Source organism: Ranitomeya variabilis, chromosome 4 (assembly GCF_051348905.1).
Source record: "Ranitomeya variabilis isolate aRanVar5 chromosome 4, aRanVar5.hap1, whole genome shotgun sequence".
Taxonomy (NCBI): Eukaryota; Metazoa; Chordata; class Amphibia; order Anura; family Dendrobatidae; genus Ranitomeya; species Ranitomeya variabilis.
The window spans coordinates 738,070,998-738,084,256 of NC_135235.1; the positions used below are offsets into that span (position 1 = coordinate 738,070,998).

At 39.2% G+C, this 13,259-nt stretch overlaps 1 protein-coding gene across 3 annotated transcripts in view; it reads right to left on the reverse strand.

The window, feature by feature from the left end:
• Positions 1-210: 210 nt before the first annotated feature.
• Positions 211-13,259, reverse strand: part of LOC143768020 (uncharacterized) — a 72,456-nt gene continuing 59,407 nt past the window's right edge. For 2 of the 3 annotated variants that reach the window (XM_077256662.1, XM_077256664.1), the window contains one exon: positions 217-2,892. In XM_077256662.1, coding sequence (XP_077112777.1) covers positions 1,919-2,892 — 974 coding nt within the window. In that variant the 3' untranslated portion in view covers positions 217-1,918. Of the gene's footprint in view, positions 2,893-13,259 lie in introns of all 3 variants that reach the window. The other variant, XM_077256663.1, reaches the window with a different exon arrangement.

The following is a 13,259-nucleotide window of genomic DNA, read 5'->3' on the forward strand; positions in this document are numbered from 1 at the left end:
CGCCGGATTGTGCCTGACGGCGAAAACCTGATGTGTGAAAGTAGCCTAACTATCCATATATCTATCTACATCTATCTATCTCATTCCTTCTGTCTATGTATCGATCTGTCTATCTATCTGTAGGTCTATCTATGTGTGTAATGGAGTGTGGGTTGGACAAATGTAAAAGAGGAGGTTGGACAAGACATGACATCACAATTTTTTTTTGTTCAATAATACATCTTTATTTAGCTTTCAAAACCGCATCAAAAATGTGCAAAAAACGCATAAAAATCACACCTGCGTTTTTTGCCAAGACCTGTGGGTTTAGTGCAGAAAAATACGCAGGTAAATCTGCAACGTGTGCACATACCCTTAGGGTTGTGATTCCTACAAATCCTCTGGTTTGTGTCTTGGGTTTTGTGGATGGGGTTGCTGAAGATGCAAACATAAGGTTGGCACAAGAATGTTATATCAAGCCAGGAAAATTATAGCAGCACACTGGTTGGACAGAGAGCCACCTACGTATCAAAAGGGGAGAGCCCTGTATAAATACTGTAAAATATGGGAGGATTGGAAAATTCACCAAGGCATGGATATTATGTCTACTTGGGGGTGCTGGGTAATATTATTACTTGTGTCGAGCGAGATATGTCAGATTAAGGTCCTTGGAGTGAAGCATATAAAATCTGTTCCCATAATGTCCTTCCCTTTTCAGGAGAAATCTAAAGAACTTGGAGACTTGGGACTTATCTTTCATAATGTTTATTTGCACATGAGTGTACAGATTGCCATATTCAGCTTAAATATGTTGATTATTAATATAATAAGATACTTGCTAATTGCTATGTGGTCCGGAACAAGGAGGGGGGAGGGGGTTTGGATGATTGTTGTCTTTTGTTGTATGTAGAAAAATTCAATAAAAATTTATCTGATTTTTTAAAAAAAATGTTTTTGACAAACAATACATCATATGCAGTGCATAAAATAAACAAGATTAACACAGGAAACTTACTATGGTGATCACAGAGATGATTTGGCTTAGCAAAGGAGAGCACTGCGATTGGGAACGTCCAGTGAACGGGATCGTACATACACTGATATATATCTTTCTGCATGAACCCAGATCATAATTAGCCTTGACCTTTTATCAGCACCTAAGTTACACCCAGACACCCCTCCTTGATGACCTCACATGGGCCGGATGGTGGGATGTTCTCAGCCCTTCAGGATTTTATAAAATTCCCAACATTAATAATATCTTCACTCCTGCAGACCACAGAAGATCAAGATCGCTGCTATGCTTTTTATCGCCATTTTACCTTTCCATATAGATAGTAAACATGACATGGCTGGAGTCAGCGATCTGACCACTACTGATTTGGGGCTTATAGGCAGGTATTGCTTTATGGATTTTAATGTTTTCTATAACAGTCTTATAGTCAAAAAACTATGGTAAGTTGTAAAGTAATTTCCCTTTCACATTTTATTATACGACTGTCTGTTATATCTTTTTGTATAATTTGTCAATAACATATAATATGATTTTTCAGTAATTCATTTTTCACACTCTAGGTATGGTAATGGGTTCTCTCTGTGTGGCATTTTCCAGCAGTGTCGGTATTTGTGATCCCTGGGTTCATGTGAGGTTGTTACATCATGTGAAACCTGCCCCCAATCAGCACTGGTGTCACCATCCCCACCTTCGGACATATCGAAAATCATGAGGAAGTCGGAGCAGCCACAGCCCTGACTTTCAGTTGATATTCAATACATCCAAAGGCGGGGACAGTACAGCCAGCACTGATTGAGAGCAGGGCTCATGTCATGTAACAACCTGACGTGAGCCTCGGGAATGTGAGTCCCGACACCACTGAAACGATGCTGGCATGGAAGCTAAGAGGAGTGTTTTTATTTTGACAAGGCCAAACATGAGGAATCACAAGGAGTTGTTGTCGGTTGAATCATTTTCAACAGTCTGAACATAAAAAAGCTTCTCCACGGTGTGAGTTTTCTGATGTGTATCAAGAGTTGATTTAGCTGCAAAAGATTTCCCACATTCTGAACATGGAAATGGCTTCACCCCTGTATGAGTTCTCTGATGTGAATCAAGATTTGATTTAGTTGCAAAAGATTTTCCACATTCTAAACATACAAATGGTTTCACCCCTGTGTGAGTTCTTTGGTGTCTATCAAGATGCGTTTTCCGGTTAAAACATTTCCCACATTCTGAACATGAAAAAGGCTTCTCTCCTGTGTGGGTTCGCTGATGTTCGATAAGCCATGATTTCACTGTAAAACATTTTCCACATTCTGAACATGAAAAAGGCTTCTCCCCTGTGTGAGTTCTCTGATGTTTGATAAGATGTGATGTATCTGTAAAACATTTCCCACATTCTGAACATGAAAATGGCTTCTCCCCTGTGTGAGTTCTCTGGTGAATAACCAGACTGTATTTCTTGTTAAAACATTTCCCACATTCTGAACATAAAAATGGCTTCTCCCCTGTGTGAATTATCTGGTGACTAACCAGATTTGATTTCTTGTTAAAACATTTCCCACACTTGGAACAAGAATAGTTATTTTCTACTGTGTGATTTTTTTGATGCTTAAGAAAAGATTTTTCAAAAGGAAAACTAGTTCCATATTCTAAACCTGAAAATGAATGTTTTGCTATATGAGCAGTTAGTTCTTCAGTGTTTACTTTGTGACTTTGATTTTCCTTAGCAGTCTGTAATGAATCTGAAGACAGGACCTGTTTGAAAGGATCAGATGATAAATCATTGCTGTGAAGGGATGATGGTATATCTGGAGTAATGGCAATCACTTTAATTGTATCCTGTGGAATCTCAAGATCATCTGATTTAAAAATTAAAGATGTCATCTGTCCCTCTGATCTCCTGGTACAGTCATCTGCCAAGAACAACATCAATTATTAGTTTTTAATATAATATCTTTGACTTATATCTTAGAACATTTCTACTTAAACTGGCTGCAAAAATAGCAAGTTATGTAAAAATATTGATCTACCAAGACAATGACAGTTCATAGGCTAATAGAAAACCTCATAAGATGCACGAGTAGATCGTAGTGCTCAACTGTTTGTTCACTCTGCTTCCCAAATATCGAATAAAAAGCCACCAAACTGTATTGTAAGCAAAAATAATACCAATAAAAACTCTAGTCCTCTGAAAAAAAGTCCCCACTCAGGTCCATCATCTGTCGGTGGAAAAACAGGTTTCCACATTATTAGGCTATGTGCACACCTTATGGATTTTGCTGTGGATCTGCTGCGGATCTGCAGCGGATTTGTAGCCGTTTTCCATGCATTGTACAGTACCATGGAAACGTATGGAAAACAAAATCCGCAGTGTACATACTGCGGTAAAAAACGTTTGGAAACGCAGCGTTGTTTTTTTCCGCATCATGTCAATTTTTTGTGCGGATTCTGCAGCGGTTTACAGCTGCTTCTCAATAGGATTCCGCAGGTGTAAAACTGCAGGTGGAATCCGCACAAAAACCATGGTAAATCCGTGGCAAATCCGCGGATTTAAAGGATCGCACTAACGCAATGTGAACCTAGCCTTAGTGAGTTAAAAGTCTTAAAAGTTGAACAGCGATTTCTCATTTTTACAACACTTTGAGGGGTCTATATGATAGAAAATACCCAAAAGTGACACCTTTCTGAAAACTGCACCCCTCAAGGTTCTCAAAACCACATTCAAGAAGTTTATTAGCCCTTCAGGTGCTTCACAGGAATTTTTGGAATGTTTTAAAAAAAAAAAAGAACATTTAAATTTTTTTCACAAAAAATGTATTTCAGATCCAATTTGTTTCATTTTACCAATGGTGCCAGGAGAAACTCGACCCCAAAACTTATTGTAAAATTGGTCCTGAGTACACTGATATCCCATATGTGGGGGTAAACCAGTGTTGGCATGGCAGAGCTCGAAAGGGAAGGAGCGCCATTTGACTTTTCAATGCAAAATTGGCTAGAATTGAGATCGGACGCCATGTCACGTTTGGAGAGCCCCTGATGTGCCTAAACAGTGGAAACCTTCCAATTCTAACTCCAACCCTAACCCCAACACCCCCCTAACCCTAATCACAACCCTAACCATAACTCTAACCAGAAACCTAATCCCAACCCTAACCCCAATTGCAACCCTAACTTTAGCCCTAACCCAAACCCCAAACCATAACCCTAACCCAAAGCCTAATGGGAAAATGGAAATAAATTTTTTTATTTTATTATTTTTCCCTAACTTAGAGGGTGATGAAGAGGAGTTTGATTTACTATTTATAGCTTGCTTTTATAGCAGGTTTTTATGTTTGGCAGCTGTCACAAACTAAAAGACGCTTTTAATTGTAAAAAAAAACCATCAATTCATGAATTTCTTTTGGGAGGGCATTTACACTGTTCCACGTGCAGTAAAATTGACAAAGCAGTTTTAATCTTTGGGTCAGTACGATTACAGTGATACCTCATTTTTTTTTTTATGTTTTGGCGCCTTTACACAATAAAAACTATTTTATATAAAAAATAATTATTTTTGCACGGCTTTACTCAGAGCTGTAACATTTTTGTTTTTCCGGTGATGGAGCTGTTTGGGGGCTTTTTGCGGGACAAGATGACGTTTTCAGCCGTACCATGTTTATTTATATCCGTCTTTTTGATCGCGTGTTATTCCACTTTTTGTTTGGCGGTATGATAAAGCATTGATTTTTGCCTTTTTATGGTGTTCACTAAAGGGGTTAACTAGTGGCATAGTATTATAGGGTGGGTCATTACGGACGGCGGTGATACCAAATATGTGTACTTTTATTGTTACATTTTTCTTCAAATATTTATTTTATAGAATGTATTGATTTTTTTTTAAACATATTTTTACAATTATTTAATAAAAAAAATTAATTCTTACTTTTACACTGTGTCCCACTATGGGACACTCATTTTGTGCAGGCTGATCGCTTCTATAGCATGCAGATCTGCATGTTATAGAAGCTGTCACCGCTGCATGTATTTTACACTGACCTGAGATACTTCCTGTTCATCACTGCGTAAGACAGGAAGTCTCTCAGCTTTGGAGACCCAGATGTCTCCATGGCAGCGATCGGGATCCCACGGCGTGCGGCGGGGTCTCCGATCCAAAGTCAGAGGGGCTGTCAGCCCCTGTTCCGGCTCCGGAACGCTATGATCATGTTTGATCGCAGTGTTTCAAGGGTTAAAGTGCCGGGAGCCATCTGTGACCGATCCTGGCACTTAGTGTCGGTGTCAGCTGTGAGAATTTTTTGACGGGCCAATTTTTACAATTTTGACCACTGTCCCTTTATGAGCTACTAACTCTGGAATTCTTCGTGGTGTTTTTTCGTGGCCTACTGAACTTCACGTTGATGGTAAAAAAAATTTTTCTTATAACTTCTGTTTGTGTAAAAATGGAAATTTGGAGAAAATTTGGAAAATTAAGCAATTTTCAAATTTGAATCTTTATGCCCTTAAAACAGAAAAATATGTTATACAAAATAGTTAATAAATAACATTTCCCACATGTCTACTTTAGATCAGCACAATTTTGGAAACAATTTTTTTTTATTAGGCAGTTATAAGTTGAACAGCGATTTCTCATTTTTACAACAAAATTTACAAAACCATTTTTTTAGGGACCACCTCACATTTGAAGTCAATTTGAGGGGCCTATATGGCAGGAAATACCCAAAAGTGACACCATTATAAAAACTACACCCGTGAAGCTGATCAAAACCACATTCAAGAAGTTTATTAACCCTTCAGGTGCTTCACAGTAATTAATGGAATGTGGAAGGAAAAATTAACATTTAACTTTTTTACTATAATGTAACTTAAGACTATTTTTTTGTTAATTTCACAAGGGTAACAGGAAAAAAATAACCCCAAAACTTACAGTGGTGTTCAAAAGTCCTGCATAGGCATAGGATAAATTGATTTTTCAAGTTTTAAACGTTTTCTGTCGAATATCTTCGATGCTAATATGACATATTATATATGGTTTTGTTCAGAATACAATTTTGCATTCTCTCCCTGTAATATTTTTAGCTTTTGAAGCAGTTTTGCCTGAAATTATTGCAACAATATGGGAATTGAAAGCACAACTATATATTGTACAGCTTCAGATCCAAAATTAGCCAATCACAGATGAGGTTCTTGTGACCAATCATAACCTGGATATGGCAGCCAATCACATTGCATTACATTGCATCACATCTGCTGCTTTGTTTGTTTGTTTTATCTGTTGGTCTATCTAGTGAATCATACTGTAGAGTTTTATGATGGGGGCCTTCAGATTTTTGTCAGCGGAGGATCGTGTGCGAGTTGTGGTGCTACATGAAGAGGGTTATACTGGCCCCCAGATCGCAAGGAAGGTCGGCTGTAATCAGAGTATAGTCGTAAGAATTTTGCAGAAACATAAGCAGCTTGGAATTACCCAGGACAGGCCCAGATCTGGTCGGCCCAGAAAGTCAACTAAAAGGGAGGATAGAGTACTGATAAGAACATCCCTTGCCAATCGAAAGCTCACCTCTCCTCAGCTTCTGCGAGAATGGCAAGAAAAGTGCAATATTGAGGTAGCAACATCAACTGTTAGGAAGAGATGTTTGGAAGCAGGATTGAAAGGGTGCAAGGCCCGAAAGAAGCCATTGATGACAGCCATACAAAGACAAAGGAGAAAACTGTGGGCATTGAAATATTTAAAATGGAGGAAGGAGGAGTGGGAAAAAGTGCTAATTAGTGATGAAAGCACTTTTTGCATTTAAGGAAATGATGGCAAGTCTTATGTGAGAAGGTTCCCACATGAAGAGTACAAGCCAGAGTGTTTGAGCTTCTCTGTGAAACATGTAATGAAAGTAATGGTCTGGGGCTGTATGGCAGCCAATGGTGTTGGAAGAACAAGGTGGCTACTATTGACTGGCCAGCTCAGTCCCCGGACCTCAATCCAATTGAAAATTTGTGGCACAAGGTATCATTAGAGATATCTAGAAAACAGCCAAGGACCAAGAGTGAGTTGATTGAGGCTCTGATACAGGCCTGGAACCACATCATCACTCGTGAACATCTGCAGAAGCTTGTTCACTCAATGCCACAGAGATGCAAGCTGGTGCTCAAGAGCAAAGGCTGGCCAATAAAGTATTAGAAGCTAAAGATGCACTCAAAAGGCCCTTTTCAGGACTCTGAATTAAATAAAAAATAATACATCTTAAAAAGTAAAATTTAAGTCTGTGTGAACTTGCATTGGAAGTTAATGAACTTAGAAACCTGTTCACTATTCTACACACTGTACTGGTGTAGGTATGGTTATGCTGTAAAAAAAATTATCAAAAATGCGCATACCATAACAATTTATACACTTGGGACATTCAAAAATGAGTATGGCAAACAATGAGGGATTACAAAAACATATATGTTCCACCAGTTTCACTGTAGAGCTGCAGAAGTATGAAACATATAGTTTTCTTCACGCCTATGCAGGACTTTTGAACACCACTGTATAATGCAATTTCTCCTGAATATGCCAATACCCAATATATAGGAAAAAACCACTGTTTAGGCGCATGGCAGAGCTCAGAAGGGAAGGAGCGCCGTTTGGCTTTTTCAACACAAAATTGGCTGGAATTGTGTTCGGATGCCATGTCGTGTTTGCAGAGCCCCTGATGTGCCTAGACAGTGGAAATCCCCCACAAGTGACCCCATTTTGGAAACTAGAGCCCCCAAGGAACTTATCTAGATGTGTAGTGAAAACTTTGAACCCTCAAGTGTTTAACTAAATTTTATAACGTCCGGATGTGAAAATAAAAAATCCTATTTTTTTCCCACAAAAATGATCTTTTAGCCCCCATTTTAATTTTCCCAAGGGTAGCAGGAGAATTGAACCCCAAAAGTTCTTATACATTTTGTCCTGAGTACATTGATACCCATAAGTGGGAAAAAACTACTGTTTGGGCACACGTCTGGGCTCCGAAGAGAAGTAGTGACGTTTTGGAATGCAGACTTTGATGGAATTGTCTGAGGGTGTCATGTTATGTTTGCAGTTCCCCTGATATGCCTAAACAGTAAAAAAACAAACAAACACAAGTGACCTCATTTTGGAAACTAGACCCCTTAAGGAATGTATCTAAATGTGCCTAAACAGTGGCAATGCCCAACAAGTGCCTCCTTTTTGGAACTAATCTACTGTTACCTGGAATGTGCATTTTATAATGTAGTAGCATACTTAACATAGTAACATAGTAAAATAGTTAGCAAGGCCGAAAAAGGACATTTGTCCATCCAGTACAGACTATATTCCACCAGAATAAATCCCCAGGCCTACGACCTTCTAAAGAACCTAATAACTGTAAGATACAATATTGTTACGCTCCAAGAAGACATCCAGGCCTCTCTTGAACCCCTCGACAGAGTTCGCCATCACCACCTCCTCAGGCAAGAAATTCCAGATTCTCACTGCCCTAACAGTAAAGAATCCTCTTCTATGTTGGTGGAAAAACCTTCTCTCCTCCAGACGCAGAGAATGCCCCCTTGTGACCGTCACCTTCCTTGGTATAAACAGATCCTCAGAGAGATATTTGTATTGTCCTCTTATATACTTATACATGGTTATTAGATCACCCCTCAGTAGTCTTTTTTCTTGACTAAGTAATCCTAATTTTGCTAATATCTCTGGGTATTGTAGTTCCCCCATCCCCCTTACTAATTTTGTTGCCCTCCTTTGTACTCGATCTAGTTCCATTATATCCTTCCTGAGCACCAGTGCCCAAAACTGTGCACAGTACTCCATGTGCGGTCTAACCAGGGATTTGTACAGAGGCAGTATAATGTTCTGATCATGTGTATCCACTCCTCTTTTAATGCACCCCATGATCCAGTTTGCCTTGGCAGCTGCTGCCTGGCACTGGCTGCTCCAGGTAAGTTTATCATTAACTAGGATCCCCAAGTCTTTCTCCATGTCAGATTTACCCAGTGGTTTCCCGTTCAGTGTGTAATGGTGATATTGATTCCTTCTTCCCATGTGTATAACCTTACATTTATCATTGTTAAACTTCATCTGCCACCTTTCAGCCCAAGTTTCCAACTTATCCAGATCCATCTGTGGCAGAATACTATCTTCTCTTGTATTAACTGCTTTACATAGTTTTGTATCATCTGCAAATATCAATATTTTACTGTGTAAACCTTCTACCAGATCATTAACCCCTTCACCCCCAAGGGTGGTTTGCACGTTAATGACCGGGCCAATTTTTACAATTCTGACCACTGTCCCTTTATGAGGTTATAACTCTGGAACGCTTCAACGGATCTTGGCGATTCTGACATTGTTTTCTCGTGACATATTGTACTTCATGATAGTGGTAAAATTTCTTCGATATAAGTTGCGTTTATTTGTGAAAAAAACGAATATTTGGCGAAAATTTTGAAAATTTCGCAATTTTCCAACTTTTAATTTTTATGCCCTTAAATCACAGACATATCTCACGCAAAATACTTAATAAGTAACATTTCCCACATGTCTACTTTACATCAGCACAATTTTGGAACCAAAATTTTTTTTTTGTGACGGAGTTATAAGGGTTAAAAGTTGACCAGCAATTTCTCATTTTTACAACACCATTTTTTTTTAGGGACCACATCTCATTTGAAGTCATTTTGAGGGGTCTATATGATAGAAAATACCCAAGTGTGACACCATTCTAAAAACTGCACCCCTCAAGGTACTCAAAACCACTTTCAAGAAGTTTATTAACCCTTCAGGTGTTTCACAGGAATTTTTGGAATGTTTAAATAAAAATGAACATTTAACTTTTTTTCACACAAAATTTATTTCAGATCCAATTTGTTTTATTTTACCAAGGGTAACAGGAGAAAATAGACCCCAAAATTTGTTGTACAATTTGTCCTGAGTATGCTGATACCCCATATGTGGGGGTAATCCACTGTTTGGGCGCATGGCAGAGCTCGGAAGGAAAGGAGCGCCATTTGACTTTTCAATGCAAAATTGACTGGAATTGAGATGGGACGCCATGTTGCATTTGGAGAGCCCCTGATGTGCCTAAACATTGAAACCCCCCACAAGTGACACCATTTTGGAAAGTAGACCCCCTAAGGAACTTATCTAGATGTGTGGTGAGCACTTTGACCCAACAAGTGCTTCACAGAAGTTTATAATGCAGAGCCGTAAAAATAAAAAATCATATTTTTTCACAAAAATGATCTTTTCGCCCCCAATTTTTTATTTTCCCAAGGGTAAGAGAAGAAATTGGACCCCAAAAATTGTTGTGCAATTTGTCCTGAGTACGCTGATACCCCATATGTGGGTGTAAACCATTGTTTGGGCGCAGGGCAGAGCTCGGAAGGGAAGGAGCGCCATTTGACTTTTCAATGCAAAATTGACTGGAATTGAGATGGGACGTCATGTTGCGTTTGGAGAGCTCCTGATGTGCCTAAACATTGAAACCCCCCACAAGTGACACCATTTTGGAAAGTAGACCCCCTAAGGAACTTATCTAGATGTGTGGTGAGCACTTTGACCCAACAAGTGCTTCACAGAAGTTTATAATGCAGAGCCGTAAAAATAAAAAATCATATTTTTTCACAAAAATGATCTTTTCGCCCCCATTTTTTTATTTCCCCAAGGGTAAGAGAAGAAATTAGAGCACAACAGTTGTTGTGCAATTTGTCCTGAGTACGACGATACCCCATATGTGGGGGTAAACCACTGTTTGGGCGCATAGCAGAGCTCGGAAGGGAAGGAGCGCTATTTTACTTTTCAATGCAAAATTGACTGGAATTAAGATGGGATGCCATGTTGCGTTTGCAGAGCCCCTGATGTGCCTAAACATTAAAAACCCCCACAAGTGACACCATTTTGGAAAGTAGACCCCCTAAGGAACTTATCTAGATGTGTTTTGAGAGCTTTGAACCCCCAAGTGTTTCACTACAGTTTATAACGCAGAGCCGTGAAAATAAATTCTTTTTTTTTTTCACAAAAATGATTTTTTAGCCCCCAGTTTTGTATTTTCACAAGGGTAACAGGATAAATTGGACCCCAAAATTTGTTGTCCAATTTGTCCTGAGTATGCTGATACCCGATATGTGGGGGGGAACCACTGTTTGGGCGCATGACAGAGCTCGGAAGGGAAGGAGCGCCATTTGGAATGCAGACTTAAATGGATTGGTTTGCAGGCGTCACGTTGCATTTGCAGAGCCCCTGATGTACCCAAACAGTACAAACCCCCCACAAGTGACCCCATATTGGAAACTAGACCCCCCAAGGAACTTATCTAGATGTGTTGTGAGAACTTTGAACCCCCAAGTGTTTCACTACAGTTTATAGCGCAGAGCCGTGAAAATAAAAATTCTTTTTTTTTTTCACAAAAATGATTTTTTTAGCCCCCAGTTTTGTATTTTCACAAGGGTATCAGGATAAATTGGACCCAAAAAGTTGTTGTCTAATTTGTCCTGAGTATGCTGATACCCCATATGTGGGGGGGAACCACTGTTTGGGCGCATGACAGAGCTCGGAAGGGAAGGAGCGCCATTTGGAATGCAGACTTAAATGGATTGGTCTGCAGGCGTCACGTTGCATTTGCAGAGCCCCTGATGTACGCAAACAGTACAAACCCCCCACAAGTGACCCCATATCGGAAATTAGACCCCCCCAAGGAACTTATCTAGATGTGTTGTGAGAACTTTGAACCCCCAAGTGTTTCACTACAGTTTACAACGCAGAGCCGTGAAAATAAAAAATCTTTTTTTTCCCACAAAACTTATTTTTTGGCCCCCAGTTTTGCAGGAGAAATTGGACCCCAAAAGATGATGTCCAATTTGTCCTGAGTACGCTGATACCCCATATGTTGGGGTAAACCCCTGTTTGGGCACACGGGAGAGCTCGGAAGGGAAGGAGCACTGTTTTCCTTTTTCAACGCAGAATTGGCTGGAATTCAGATCGGATGCCATATCCCGTTTGGAAAGCCCCTAATGTGCCTAAACAGTGGAAACCCCCCAATTATAACTGAAACCCTAATCCAAACACACCCCTTACCCTAATCCCAACAGTAACCCTAACCACTCCTCTAACCCAGACACACCCAACCCTATTCCCAACCGTAAATGTAATCCAAACCCTAACCCTATCTTTAGACCCAACCCTAACTGTAGCCCCAACCCTAGCCCCAACCCTAGCCCTAACCCTAGCAATAACGCTAGCCCTAACTCTAGTCCTAACTCTAGCCCTAACCCTAACCCTAATGGGAAAATGGAAATAAATACATTTTTTAATTTTTTTATTTTTCCCTAACTAAGGGGGTGATGAAGGGGGGTTTGATTTACTTTTATAGCGGGTTATTTAGCGGATTTTTATGATTAGCAGCCGTCACACACTGAAAGACGCTTTTCATTGCAAAAAATATTTTTTGCGTTACCACATTTTGAGAGCTGTAATTTTTCCATATTTGAGTCCACAGAGTCATGTGAGATCTTGTTTTTTGCGGGATGCGTTGACGTTTTTATTGGTAACATTTTCGGACACGTGACATTTTTTGATCGCTTTTTATTCCGATTTTTGTGAGGCAGAGTGATCAAAAACCAGCTATTCATGAATTTCTTTTTGGGGAGGCGTTTATACCGTTCCGCGTTTGGTAAAATTGATAAAGCAGTTTTATTCGTCGGGTCAGTACGATTACAGCGATATCTCATTTATATCTTTTTTTTATGTTTTGGCGCTTTTATACGATAAAAACTATTTTATAGAAAAAATAATTATTTTGGTATCGCTTTATTCTCAGGACTATAACTTTTTTATTTTTTTGCTGATGATGCTGTATGGCGGCTCGTTTTTTGCGGGACAAGATGACGTTTTCAGCGGTACCATGGTTATTTATATCAGTCTTTTTGATCGCGTGTTATTCCACTTTTTGTTCGGCGGTATGATAATAAAGCGTTGTTTTTTGCCTCGTTTTTTTTTTTTTTCTTACGGTGTTTACTGAAGGGGTTAACTAGTGGGCCAGTTTTATAGGTCGGGTCGTTACGGACGCGGCGATACTAAATATGTGTACTTTTATTGTTTGTTTTATTTTATTTATATAAAGAAATGTATTTATGGGAATAATATTTTTTTTTTTTTTCATTATTTTGGAATATTTTTTTATTATTTTTTTTTACACATTTGGAAAAATTTTTTTTTACTTTTTTACTTTGCCCCAGGGGGGGACAATACAGATCGGTGATCTGTCAGTTTGCATAGCACTCTGACAGA